Consider the following 15,020-nt stretch of genomic DNA (forward strand, 5'->3'; position numbering starts at 1 on the left):
TTGTACCATTCTACATTCCAAACAGTGTTTGTATCCGTCAGACTATGTTGTCATTTAGATGTTTATGTACTCAGTAACATTGGGTTTTGGGAGTGGTTTGTATCCGTATTTGTGAGATTTCCTATTAAATCTAAATATTATGTTTTCAAACTAAAGAGATTTTTGTGATTTATTGAGGTTATCGGCTTGCCTAGTATTGATATAGGCGCCATCACGACATGTGAATTTTGGGTCGTGACAAGTTGGTATCAGAGCCTAGGTTAAATAGGTCTCACGAGTCATGAGCAAGTTTAGTAGAGTATTGCGAATTGATACAGAGACGTCTGGATCTGACAGCCAGCCACCAGTTGATTCAAGAAACTAAATTTTTTGTTATTCTATTCTCTCAGAGATGGTGAGGTCACGTACTACTGGATCGGACAGCCAGCCACCAGTTAGGGCTGCGAGAGGTCGGGGCTGTGGTAGAGGTCGGGGCCTTGGTAGAGGTCGAGGTGTAGCTCGTACAATAGTTAGAGCAGCACTAGTAGAACCACCAGTTGCTCCAGCTCAGGAGCAGATTCTAGATATAGTTGAGCCGGCGGAATTAGCTCGAGCACCAATTGTGCCTATTGTGATTTCAGGCCTTCAGGAGGCTTTAGCCTAGATATTGACTGTTTGCACTGGCCTTGCTCAGGTGTTTTCGGCTCAGGCCGCACCAGCAACTTCTTAGGCTGGGGGAGGTACTCATACCTATGTTGCCCGTACTCTAGAGCAGGTAGTGTACGGACTTCAAATATTGGGGGCACTACTAGTCCAGCCGGCTGCAGCTGCTCAGGCCCAGGTGGTACCTATTATGAATGACGAGGAGCAGAAGAGATTAGAGATATTTGAGAGACTTTGTTCTCCATCTTTCAATGGAACTGAGTCAGAGGATGCTCAGGATTTCTTGAACAGATGCCAGTGGATGGTTTGTACAACAGGTATTCTGGAGACCAGTGAGGTCTCATTTACTACTTTTCAGCTGACCGGAGCAGCCTTCAGATGATGGGAGACTTATGAGAGGAGCAGATCAATTGGTGCAGCACCACTTTCATGGCATGAGTTCTCTGTATTATTCCTAGAGAAGTTTGTGCCACAGACCCGCAGAGAGGAACTGCACAGGCAGTTCAAGCATTTACGACAGGAGGACCTGTCCGTGACTCAGTATGAGATGCGGTTTTCAGAATTGGCTCGTCATGTAGTTTGGTTGGTTCCCATTGAGAGGAAGAAGATCAGGAGGTTCATTAATGGCCTTAACCATCAGTTCCATTTTGTGATGACTCTGGGAATGTAGGAGGTGCTAAATTTGAAGAGGTGGTTGACAGTGCTCGACGGCTAAAAATGGTCCGTACTCAGGAGCGTGAGGATAGGGAGGCCAAAAGGTCTCGTGGTCCAGGTAATTCCAGCGATGTTCCTTCTGGGGGACAGCCCTATCACAACAGGGGTCGACCTTATAGGTCCGCTCAGATGGCTCGTCCAGCTCATCGTGGCGCATCAGCTACCCATGGTTCATATAGTGCTAGATCGAGTCGGTATTCTCTTAGTGCACTTCCAGCTCAGAGTTCATCTCGTGCACCATCAGTTCAAGGTTCATCAGTTCAAGGTTCATCTGGTAGTTATTCTTGTTCTCGAGGTCTGCCTCAGAACTTGCCACCATTCTTCAAGAGGTATTGCTATGAGTGTGGAGAGCTAGGTCATGCAAGGAAATATTGTCCCTACCTTTCACGAGGTCCAGTTCGGTGGAGGAGTCAGGCTACGACTCCTGCACTAGCTGCTATGCCCCCCGCCTACCCAGCTTGGGGTGGGGCTCAGGCAGCCAGAGGTCGCCAAAGAGGGGAAGGTCGATCAGGTGGTGGTCAGGCCCGATTTTATGCTATTCCTGCCAGGCTAGATGTCGTTGCTTCAGATGCAGTAATCACGGGTATTGTCTCAGTATGCCACATGGAAGCTTTTATATTATTTGACCCTGGTTCCACATATTCGTATGTATCATCATATTTTGCTCGTTATCTAAAAATGCCCCATGAGTCCTTAGTCTCATCTGTTAATGTATCCACACCCGTGGGCGATACTATTTTTGTGGACCGTATGTATCGGTCGTGTGTGGTAACTATTGGGGGACTGGAGACTAGAGTTGATCTTTTATTGCTTAGTATGGTTGATTTCGATGTAATCTTGGGTATGGATTGGTTGTCTTCATGTCATACTATTTTGGACTATCAGCAAAAACCGTGACGTTGGCGATACCAGGATTGCCTAAGGTTGAGTGGAGAGGTTCTTTAGATTATGTTCCCAGCAGGGTATTTTTCTTACTTGAAGGCCCAACGGATGGTTGGAAAGGGGTGTTTGTCATATTTGGCCTTTGTGAGGAATGTTGATGCAGACACTCCTACTATTGATTCTGTATCAGTAGTGTGAGACTTTACAGATGTATTTCCTGCAGACCTGACGGGTATGCCAGCTGACAGGGATATTGACTTTGGTATTGACTTGGTACCGGGCACTCAGTCCATTTCTATTCCTCCGTATCATATGGCACCAACTGAATTGAAAGAATTGAAGAAGAAACTTCAGGAACTTCTTGATAAGGAGGTTATTAGGCCTAGTGTGTCGCCTTGGGGTGCACCAGTTCTATTTGTGAAAAATAAAGACGGTACTATGCGAATGTGTATTGACTACAGGCAGTTGAACAAAGTTACAATCAAGAACAAGTATCCTTTGCCACGTATGGATGATTTATTTGATCAGCTTCAGGGAGCGAGGGTGTTCTCCAAAATTGATTTAAAATTTGGGTATCACCAGTTGAAAATTCGAGATTTATATATATTCTAAAAACGGCATTCAGGACCCGTTATGGTCTTTATGAATTTCTCGTGATGGCTTTTGGGCTGACCAATGCCCTAACAACATTTATACACTTGATGAATAGTGTATTCCAGTCGTGTCTTGATTTGTTTGTCGTAGTATTTATTGATGATATCTTGGTGTACTCACGTAGCCAGGAGGAATATGCACAATATTTTAGTATTGTACTGCAGAGGCTGAGGGAGGAGAAACTTTATGCCAAATTCTTCAAGTGTGAGTTCTGGCTTAGTTCAGTGGCCTTCTTGGGACACATAGTGTCCAGTGAACGAATTAAGGTAGATCTGAAGAAGATAGAGTCAGTTCTGAGTTGGCCCAAGCCATCTTCAGTTACTGAGATTCAAAATAGTCTCGTCTTGGCCAGTTATTATCGTCACTTTATGGAGAGCTTCTCGTCTATTGCGGCGCCTATGACTAAATTGACCCAGAAGGGTGCTCCATTCATGTGGTCGGACGAGTGTGAAGAGAGCTTTGAGAAGCACAAGATTGCTTTGACCACAACTCCAGTTCTAGTTTTGCCTTCAGCTTTAGGCTCTTATATAGTGTATTGTGATGCTTCTCAAATCGGTATTGGGTGTATTTTAATGCAGAAGTGTTGAGTGATTGCTTATTCTTTACGCCAGTTGAAGCCCCATGAAAATAACTACCATGTTCACGATTTAGAGTTGGCAGCTATTGTTCATGCATTAAAGATTTGGAGGCACTATCTCTACGGTGTATCTTGTGAGGTATTTACAGATCATCGCAGTCTTCAGCATTTATTCAAACAAAAAGATCTAATTTTGAGACAACGGAGATGGTTAGAGCTATTGAAGGACTATGGTCTTACTATTCTGTATCATCCCGGGAAGGCCAATGTGGTAGCCGATGGCTTGAGTAGAAAGACGGTGAGTATGGGTAGCCTTGCATTCATTCCTGTCGGTGAGAGGCCTCTTGCAATTGATGTTCAGGCCTTGGCTAACTAGTTCATGAGATTAGATGTTTCGGAGTCCAGTCGAGTTCTAGCTTGTGCGGTTTCACGGTCTTCCTTACATGACCCCATCAGAGAGCGCCAGTATGATGATCCCCATTTCCTTGTCCTAAAAGACACAGTTCAGTATGGCGATGCCAAAGATGTTACTACTGGAGATGATGGGATGTTGAGGATGCAAGGTCGGATTTGTGTGCCAAATGTAGATGGGCTGCATGAACTGATTCTTAAAAAATCCCACATTTCGCGGTATTCCATTCATCCGGGTGCCGCTAAGATGTACCAGGATTTGAGGCATCACTATTGGTGGAGAAGAATAAAGAAAGATATAGTGATGTTTGTAGCTCGCTATTTAAACTGTCAACCGGTGAAGTACGAACATCAGAGACCAGTCGGATTGCTTCAGAGACTTGAAATTCCGGAATGGAAATGGGAGCATATTACCATGGACTTCGTAGTTAGACTCCCGCAGATCTTGAGGAAGTTTGATGTTGTTTGGGTGATTGTGGATTGGTTGACCAAGTGCGCGCATTTTATTCCAGTCGGTACTACTTATTCTTCAGAGTGGTTGACCGAGGTTTATATCCGTGAGATTGTTCGCCTACACGGTGTGCCAGTGTCCATCATTTCAGATCGGGGCACGCAGTTTACATCACAATTTTGGAGAGAAGTACAGTGGGAATTTGGCACACAGGTTCAGTTAAGTATAACATTTCACCCTCAGACGGACAGACAGTCCGAGTGCACTATTCAAATATTGGAAGATATACTATGCGCTTGTGTTATAGATTTTGGGGGTTCTTGGGATCCGTTTCTCCCACTTGCAGATTTTGCCTATAATAACAGCTACCAATCTAGCATATAGATGGCTTCATATGAGGCTTTGTATGGGAGATGATGTCGGTCTCCGGTGGGTTGGTTTGAGACGAGTGATGCTAGGCTATTGGGTACTGATTTAGTTCAGGATTCTTTGGAAAAGGTTAAATTGATTCAAGAACGACTTCGTACAGCGTAGTCTAGACAGAAGAGTTATCGGAAGGTTCGCGATGTTGCTTACATGGTAGAAGAGAAGGTACTACTCCGATTTTCTCCTATGAAGGGTGTTATTAGGTTTGGAAAGAAGGGCAAATTGAGTCCTATATATATTGGACCTTTTGAAATACTTAAGAAGATTGGAGAGAAGGCTTATGAACTTGCTTTGCCGCCTAGTATATCGGGTGTTCATCCAGTGTTTTATGTATCTATGCTCCGGAAGTATGTCGGAGATCTGTCTCATGTTTTGGATTTCATTACAGTACAATTGGATGGTAATTTGACTTATGATGTGGAGCCGGTGGCCATTTTGGACCGACAGGATTGATAGTTGAGATCAAAGAACATAGCTTCAGTGAAAGTACAGTGGAGAGGCCAGCCAATCAGAGAAGCTACCTGGGAGATTGAGCGGGAGATGCGGAGAAAATATCCACACCTATTTGAGACTTCAGCTATAATTCTAAACTCGTTCTAGGAAGAACGTTTGTTTAAGAGGGGGATAATGTAACAACCCAACCGGTCGTTTTGAGTATTACAGCCTCATTCTCCTATTTACTACTCATTTTGTGCTTTATAATTTTTATGTGACTTTCCGGGGTAATTGGTTTGGGTCTGATGAGGTTTCGGAATGAATTGAGACACGTAGTCTCAAGGATGAAAGGTTAAGTTGAAATAGATGACTGGATGTTGACTTATGTGTAAACGACCCCTGAATAGAGTTTTGATGATTTCAATAGCTACGTATAGTGATTTGGGACATAGTAACGTGTTCGGAAAGTTATTTGAAAGTCTGTACTTAAATTAGGCTTGAAATGGCAAAAATAGGAAATTTAAGTTGAAACTTTGACCGGGGAGTTGACTTTTTGATATCGGGGTCGGAATCCAGTTTTGAAAATTTTCATAGGTCAATTATATCATTTATGACTTGTGTGCAAAATTTGAGGTCAATCGGACTTGATTTGATAGGTATCGGTATCGAATTTAGAAGTTGATATTTCTTAGTTTCAATAAGCTTAAATTGGGGTATGATTCATGTTTTTAGCTTTGTTTGATTTTATTTGAGGACTCGACTAAGTTCCTATGATGTTTTGGGACTTATTGGTATATTTGGTGGAGGTCCCGGAGGCCTCGGGTGAGTTTCGGATGGTTAACAGATCAAATTTGGACTTAGAACAAAGCTGGGAATTTCTGCCTACTGATGTAACCGCACCTGTGAAAATTATCACGCACGTGCTAGCTCGCAGAAGCGAGATTTGGCTTGGCAAAGGCAGAGATTGCAGATGCGCATGGCTGATTGTAGAAGCGGATGCGCATCTGCGAAGGTTGGACCGCAGAAGCGGAGAATGAGGGAGGCGAGCTGCTTCGCAAAAGCGGACAACTTCTTCGCAGAAGCGGACTTCTTGTCCGCTGAAGCGAAGGCAGTCGCAGATGCGGTTAAATATTCAGCAAAAGAGAAACCTTTGGGCAGTGTACAAAAACAGAAGAGTCCGAGATTTTCTCATTTTTGGACATTTCAAACACGGGTTGAGGCGATATTTCAGAGATAATTCACGAGAAAACCTGAGGTAAGTCACTTGTGATTATTGTTAGTCAATAATATTGAATTATCATTGAGTATTTCGACTAGATTACGTGTGTTTGAGGTGTAATTCGAGGATTTGGACCTAGGGATTTGAAAATAAGATTTGAGGATTTGAAAGTCGAATTGTTGTTAGAATTTGGTAAATTTGGTATGGTTGGACTCGTAGTTGAATGTGCGTTAATATTTTTTAACTTTTGTCGGGTTCTGAGACATGGGCCCCACTGAAAAGTTTTGAGTGGAATTTTTGATTTTGTTGGAAAATTATTATTTTCATATGAAATTAATTCCTATAATTTGTATTGACTAAATCGAATTAATTATGACTAGATTCGAGGAGTTCGGAGGCCGATTTGCGAGGCAAAGACATATTGAATTAAAGAATTACACGGTTTGAGGTAAGTGACACTTCTAAACTTGGTTCTGAGGGTATGAATCCATGAATTACATATTATATGAATTGTTTGGAGGTGACGCACATGCTAGGTGACGGACGTGTAAGCGTGTACCATAGAAATTGTGACTTAAATAAATTTTGCAGAGTTGCATAATGAAAGAATCACGTCATTATTCACATATTCCCCACGTGTTAGAGAAATTGAACTGAGAATCATGTTAAAAATAATGCTGAGGCTATATGCCGGTATTATTGAGACCCACAGAGGTCGTATTGCTATTGAATTATTTGTTAAATTTATAATTTCATACTTAGTCATGTTCACCCAGTTATGAGGATATTATATGGGATCGGGCTCCACGCCGCAGCAGGCCTTATAGGCTTTATTATTATATGGATCGGGATGCACGCCGCAGCAGGCCTTATAGGCTTTATTGTTATGGGATCAGGCTGCACACCGCAGCAGGCCTAAATGGCTTATTATAGCACTTGGGCTGAAGGAGCACCTCCGGAGTCTGCACCCCCACAGTGAGCGTAGATGATCTTATATTTGGGATGGACTTCCCAGGGCATATAATTTCCTTATTTATTTATAATTGTGATGAATTACCTGGACATGAATCTTGTCCGAATCATTTATATTTGGGGATAAATCTACCCCTGGGTTGGATTGGCCTTATACAGTACTGAGTGACTGACTGTCAGTTGTTGTGTATATATATATATATATATATATATATATATATATATATATATATATATATATATAGGATGAATCTTTCCTAGGCTGGATTGTCCATATACAATACTGAGTGATTGAGTATTTTGAGATTGTGAGCACACGAGTTTTCCACCGAGGTGCAGCATGTATATTGGCATTTAGATAGAGAGATGTCATATTCCTCATATCATTCAGAATTGATCTATTTTACTTGTACTGAGTTTAACTGTTAAGGTTGAAAGCATGCCTACATTTCTGTACTGTTATTTATATATTGGACTGTACATGTTGAGCTCGTTACTACTTTCAGCCCAAATATTAGTCTTGTTACTTATTGAGTCGGTTGTACTTATACTACACTCTGCACCTCGTATGCAGATCCAGGTACTTCCGGACACGGAGATTGCTAGCTCTTGGGAGATTATTTGTTGGAGACTATCGAGGTAGCTGCTTGATGTTCGCAGACCTTGACTCTATTTTCTTTCAGTTATTTGTACCGTTCTACATTCCAGACAGTGTTTGTATCAGTCAGACTAGGTGGTCATTTAGATGCTCATGTACCCAGTAATACCGGATTTTGGGAGTGTTTTATATCCGTATTTATGAGATTTTCTGTTAAATCTAAATATTATATTTTCAAACTTAAGAGATTTTTGTAATTTATTAAGATTATTTGCTTGCCTAGTATTGAGATAGGTGAGATCACGACATGTGAATTTTGGGTCGTGACGCACTCTTTCTTATAAACAGTCAATACTCGTATGAAAGCATTTTCAAAATAATAAGGGCATATCATTTCTTATCAAATCATGTAATTTTATTTCAGTAACGGTAAAAATATCTAGTAATAACGAGAATATTTAAAACAACAATAATCATCTCAAATAATTATTTAAATATCATATCGAGTAAAGGGCTTGTACCACATGCAAATTTCAAAGCATCAGTAACACATTTATTTTTAAAATCATATATAAATCATGCAGGTTATGAAAATACGAATCGCGGAAGGGTTACTACTCACAGTACTCGTACCGAAATACCAAATGCTTTACCTCAAGCAATTCATACAACTTCCTCCAATCAATCTATAATTACATAATATCGATCTCATGTTAATTTTCTTGTTTAGGCTAATTCAGAGCTAATTTAGAATGCCCAATCCTCGAGGTTTTATATTTGACTCTTACAACAACAACAACAACCCAGTATAATTTCACTAGTGGGGTCTGGGGAGGGTCGTATGTACGTAGACCTTACCCCTACCCTGGGGTAGAGAGGCTATTTCCGATAGACCCTCGGCTCCCTCCCTCCAAGAACTCCCCACCTTGCTCTTGGGGTGACTCGAACTCACAACCTCTTGGTTGGAAGTGGAGGGTGCTCACCACTAGAGCAACCCACTATTGTCTCATATTTGACTCTTAATTTGCCGAATTATATTTACCCACGTTATGAGTAATTATTAAACTATTAACTCCAACCTATTCATATAATTTATTACTCCAATTTCATAAAAATCTATGGATTCTTCGGGAAGAAAATTCTCAATTACGTGAATGAACTAGTGTAATTTCTATTACTCTGTAGAATCTTTCAATGGGAAACGAAATTAAAATTTACTAGAAGAAAAAGCTCAAGAATTACCCGTAAGACTCAATTAGTATTTAAGATTTCTCAACAGTTATAGCTATGGCTCCAACTCAATGCATCAGGTTCTTCCTCCTTCTTTTCTTTACTTCTTTCTTTCTTTGCTCGTTTTCGTTTTTCGTTTCTCCTGAAGCTTTTCCTTCTTTCCCTTTCCCCTAACCCTTTTTAATTTGGCAGATAGAGTTCTAATGGGCTTCAACCCTTTTTTTTCAATTCCTTATCCTTTTTCCTCTGTTTTTTTTTTTGTTTTGTTTTATCAGTTAGTTCCTTTTTTTTATCTTTTCCTTTGGACTTAATTTTTTTTTTTTACTAAATATCCAATATGTTCTTATTTAAAATATTGGGTTATTACAATAACAATCTCTACTTCTCCTATTCGTAACGTTTAATCTTCTTGTATGTTAGTAGAATATTATAATGTTGCGTGTACGTGAACAAAGTCCCACATAAAAAGTAAAAAATAAAAATAATATACTTATACGGAGTTGAATACACTTAATGATATGAATCCTTTTAAAAATAATTGTACGGACTTGACCCAAAACGGACCACCCTGCACTCGCACATGATCCAAATGGTCTGTCAATTAGCACTGATTCCCTCATCTAAGTCAAACTGCAACTACGTACCCTAGAAGGGATATCCTGTCCCTACTTGGTTTGAGTAATTCAGATTCACGATGTATGACACATTAAAGGGAGCGTGCTCCTTCCATAAATATTTTCTATTCTCGTATCTCAAATTCGAGATCTCTAATTTAAGACGGATCTTATACATTCCATCACATTCCTCGTTCGGAAAAGGTGAACTCCTTTTCCACATACTCAAGGAAACAGAATAGACATGCAAAGTAAAAAGAGAGCCAGGCTAGCGAAAAGCTATATAGAGAGCTTCATGATAACAAATCTGGAGTGGAGGCAACCGCTTAACCCCTAGCTAGAAATAGAGCATTTGTGAGTATCATTGGAGTCTAACTACCTACAATTTTTTACGATTTCTTTTAATTGTCTAATTAATTATACATCTGCAAAAATATCATCTAAGTAGTAGAGTATTCTATTTTTTTTTTTTTTTTTACCATGAAAGGCTTTTATATTTTTATTGATCAGCCTAATTATTCTCATTTCTTATTGGTATCTTATAAAAAAGAGGAAGATTTGTGTCGTCCATTGTAAGGTATAGAACTTGAGTCCCACATCTATATTGTGATGTGCTAATGTGGGGTTTATATATCATTAGGAACGACGAATACGGAGTATGGTGGTTTGTATGATCCATTGCTATGGGACATGAGTCCCATATGGTATTATAATAGGGCTTTTTTCACTTTTAGACTGCGCTAGAAACTATTATATTCGATAGCTGAAAAAGTGTATAAAATTTATATATTTTTTGTATATAACATACAAAATGTGTATATAGACAAAAAATATATATATATTTTCGGCTATTATTTTGAGAGCGGCTATACAATATCATTTTTTCATTATAATATTCTAATATGGAGTTTATGCAGCTTTGGGCTCTTTCACCCAGTAGCTAACTTTTGGGGTGTGGTTATCCAATTGTATCACAATCAAAAAATATAATATGTCTTATGTGGTTAAAAATTCTGTTTTCTAGGGTCTATGAATTACATAACCCACAATTTCTGTATTGGTGACAAGAGGCATTTCATTTTTTTACTAGTCCATCAACAAGGACAAGGATATTTTGGATATTTGATGAAATGCATAATATTACTAGTTCATAAAACTTTTGGGCTATGAAATATCAGGCTGGAAACAGTCTAGTTTTGAACAACTTTCATGTATGGAGGGATTAGTTTTATTTGAGGTGCTTATTTCTTTGAATCTTGTTTGTATGGGTTGAGATGATTTGTTACTCCATTTGTATTTGATAGTTTGAATGGTTATAAGGGATTGTGATTCACTGTTTGCAATGAATCTGGGGTGATAGTTCTTTCTTTTTCCCCTTTTTCTTTTTCAATGGAGTGATAGTTCCATGTTAAGAAGAATTAAACTGGCAGAATTAAGTGATAGTGTTGGCCGGTCAAGAATTCTCATGTGTATAAGATGAAAGTAGCTGAAACGAGAATGTTGAGATGGATGTGCGGGCATACCAGGCAGAGGTGGAGCCACGGTGTCAGCTACGGGTTCGGCCGAACCCAGTAACTTTAGTTCAAATTATGTATTTGTCTTAAAATTTTCAATAAATATGTATAAGTTATTAATTTAGAACTCAGTAACTTAAAAGATTAGGATGCCGAACCCATGAGCTTAAAATTCTAGCTTCGCCTCTCATACCAGGTTAGATAAAATTAGGAATGAAATTATTCGGGATAAGGTAGGAGTGACCCCTGTGGAAGATAAGATGCGGGAAGCAATATTGAGATGGTTCGGACATGTTAAGAGGAGAAGCACAGAAGCCCTAGTTAGAAGGTGTGAGGGATTAGCCTTGGTGGGTATGAGTAGGGGTAGAGGTTGGCCTAATAAGTCTTGGGGAGAGGTGATTAAGCGGGACATGGCGCACCCGGAGCTTACTGAGGATATGACCCTTGATAGGAGGGAGTGGAGGTCGAAGATTAGGATAGAAGGTTAGTAGGTAGGCGAGCGTTTCCCTTTGTCTTCCTCTGTTAGGTAGCATTAGTGCTAGTTTAATATCTTTCTAATCTTAGATTGCTATTATTAATTACCTTTTAATTCCTACTTTTGCTTCGGTTTTCTTCTATCATGCTATAGTTACTACTTGCTTCCATTACTTCTTTTCATCATTTCTTTAGGCGAGAGTCTATCTGAAAAAGTCTCTCTTCCCTTATAGGGTAGAGGTAAGTCTGCGTACATCTTAACCTTCTCAGACCTCACTTGTGAAAATTCAGTGAGCATGTTATTGTTGTTGTTGTTGTTGTTTCAAATAAGTGAAATCGGGATAATTGACAAGAATATCCCTATAAGAGGCTAGTCTTTAAAATAATAATCCTAGTTTTAAAATATATTTTAAAAATGACCTTCGGGCTCGCGCAGCTCTTGATGGATCTATCTATCGGATCGGTAGAATTTATGTTATATTTATTCTACATATATCGTTAAATTTTCACAAACCCTATGCGGTTGGCATGATTTTGTGCTTGTTTAATTGTTCACCAAACTTTATCAAATTGGTGTAATTTTGTGTTATCTGTAATCGACCTATCTTTTAAATTGTACATTAAAGTCTACTTGATTTGCATAATTTTTTTGCGTTGTTCAACAAAATATTTTTCGAATTTACAATTTTAATTTCAATCAAACCACTCTAAATTTGTTCCAAATGATCTCAAATTTGAAACAAAGCCTCCAAATACCAACACCAACGATCCTCAACTATCAATTTAGTCCAATAACGCCAGATCGAGAATATCCACTCCTTCAACACTCTCTAAGCACCAACAATTAGGTTTTGAGATTTTTAAAGAAAATTACTAATTCAGTATTTAAACTAAAAGTTTGAGCATAAATAATCAATACTTAGACAATTTTAATATTGATTAACCATTAAGTTTGAATTTTCAACTCCAAACAAGAATTTTAAACTTTTAAAATTGAAGAATTATGGTGTCCTTGGTGAAGCAGAAGAGATAGAGAAGAAGGAACTGAAGGGACAAATAGGCAGAGTTCATTTGTTAAATAAATATCGTCAATTGCGAGACATTCAGCTAAGACTAATATCATTGGGGTCATGCCACGCAATTTTGTGATTGAATCGTGAGCGATGGTGAGCTTGTTGGGTAAGGCTGCTTGGTTACATAAAAGGGAAGGTTTGGGTTTAATGTGGCGTGTCTTATTTTATTCCTTTATTTCATTTATTTGGGTAGTTAGGGGGTAATGTTTAGGCCCGACCACAGGTTGGATAGGCAGACGCTCGGCCCACTTGATTGCTTGTTTATTTACTTGCTAAATCTCATGTACCATTTTTTTTTGGGGTGGAATATAAAATAATAAATTCAGTGTAATTCTACACATGGGATATGAGGAATACAATGTGCACGTAAATATTACCCAACCTTATTAATATAGAAAAGATGTTCCGGTGGACAATCAAATGCATTTTGGAGGCAGTTCAAAGACATGATTCAAGAATGTTGGGATACATAGATAGGATAGTGTTGGAATTTATTTTGTTTTGGGTTGTAAATAGTTTTGCTTATTAGCAAGTGTTTGCTTTTATGTGGTCAAGTAAGCAACCGTGTCTGACACGAGATTTGAGGGGTATCTAACGCCTATTTTTCAATTGAACCTCCTTAGTTGCGAGGTTTGTCGGTGTTTACCCTTAAAATAGATAACAATTGAATTTATACGCTGTTTTAAGAATATGTGAACTAATTCAATACAAGTGATTAATAGCGTTAAATGAGCAAATTAAACTTAGAATAAATGATCAAACCAGTAGTAGGACCGAGTTCAGGCTCGATTATGATCCAAACGATTAGCCTGCCTTCCATTCAGAGCCAAACACTTATGAAAAGCTATGAACAAAACTTAGAATAATCTTTAGAAGAAGAGGAAACAAATGTATATTACCTTGATATGCGTGTTACAGTGTCCCTAATGAATAATCAGCTTCCCCTTTATATAGTAGGGGAGTTTTACCCTAAGTACAATTCTAAAAAAGATAAAAATCTTCCTTTCGCTAATCACTGATCTACCGCCAATACAGGCCGGGATTCACGTCGTGATCCGGTTGGACACAGATCACAACCCTTTGTTAATCGTGCGTGGTCACTTGGTAATGTTCTCCGAGGTCTTGGAACTCGAACCGGACCTGGGGGCGTGGTCTCAATGGATCCGAGGGGAGGTGTTTTGCTCGGTCCCTGATGTGAGAGGCTCCTGGCTTCGATTTTGATACCCTGCAGTCATGTCCTTGCTTCGTTTGTATCACCGGAAAATTGGGGTAAACATTAGCCTCCGTTTTACCCGTATATAGATAGTAACCTCGTTTCTCAAAGAGTAGGTTTGGCGAAACAATAGGATACGACAGATGCTCTCCGATTCCTTCCTTTGTACGTTACGATGAAGGGGCTAAAACGTCCCATCAGTCGCGTCATTCTAACTTCTCACACATGTCAATCATCGACTGGTTGCCCCCGAATGCGAAGCATCTCCTACTTTCTGTAAAAGCTTCCATCCTTTGTTCTTTTTCTACTTTTCGACCAAGCTTTTACCTTCGAGCTTCCCAATATCCAATGTTTTCATTTTTGATCGAATTCCACCTTGTAGTCCTCGAGATCTTACAGATGCTGTTGAGAATCGTCATTAACCAATCATGTATCGGACGCACCATCCCTTGAAGTAAGTAAAGTTATCATCAAATTCTTTCAAACCTCCATACCTTCATCTTTTCATCTTCAAATCTTCATAATAGTTCTTAGACTCTTGCCAAGATCTTCTTAAATTCTTCATATCCTGCTGTTCAGCTTTTAAACTTGTTCTTCCAAACCTCCATACTTCTTCAAACCGTCAAATTTTACCAGCCGACAATGGCTAAAACTTCCAAGTCAGTTTCGCAACAACCTACCTCTTCATCTTCCCAACCGGCCGCTGGTATTAAGGCGATTGATCCTGAAATAGTTGTCCTCTAGGAAGCTGCTCCCGACGTGGCTTCCACTAAGTCGCCAACTGCCGAACCGGCTCCCGAGCCCCCTTGAAAATGTTTATTCCCGGGGTTGTTCGATTGTAGATGACTTCAAGGTTGAGAAACCCTCGTCCAAGAAGGACAGGGGTGAAGGAGCATCAATGTACATATGCTCTGTGACCAA

The 15,020-nt window shown here is 39.5% G+C and overlaps 1 protein-coding gene across 1 annotated transcript; it reads left to right on the forward strand.

Moving 5' to 3' along the window:
* The first annotated feature begins 832 nt into the window (after positions 1-832).
* Positions 833-3,479, forward strand: LOC138901953 (uncharacterized). Its single transcript, XM_070189754.1, has 3 exons — positions 833-959; positions 1,313-1,929; positions 3,057-3,479. Exons 1-3 carry the CDS (start codon positions 833-835, stop codon positions 3,477-3,479), a joined length of 1,167 nt encoding a protein of 388 aa, XP_070045855.1.
* Positions 3,480-15,020: the final 11,541 nt, after the last annotated feature.

This window comes from Nicotiana tomentosiformis, chromosome 11 (assembly GCF_000390325.3).
Source record: "Nicotiana tomentosiformis chromosome 11, ASM39032v3, whole genome shotgun sequence".
Taxonomy (NCBI): domain Eukaryota; kingdom Viridiplantae; phylum Streptophyta; class Magnoliopsida; order Solanales; family Solanaceae; genus Nicotiana; species Nicotiana tomentosiformis.

Coding starts and splice junctions, on each gene's coding strand:
- LOC138901953 (XM_070189754.1), top strand. CDS start 833: ATGAATGACGAGGAGCAGAAGAGATTAGAGATATTTGAGAGACTTTGT. Junction 960..1,312: donor GTGGATGGTTTGTACAACAG/GTATTCTGGAGA, acceptor CTGGGAATGTAG/GAGGTGCTAAATTTGAAGAG. Junction 1,930..3,056: donor ATGTCGTTGCTTCAGATGCA/GTAATCACGGGT, acceptor ATTGTACTGCAG/AGGCTGAGGGAGGAGAAACT.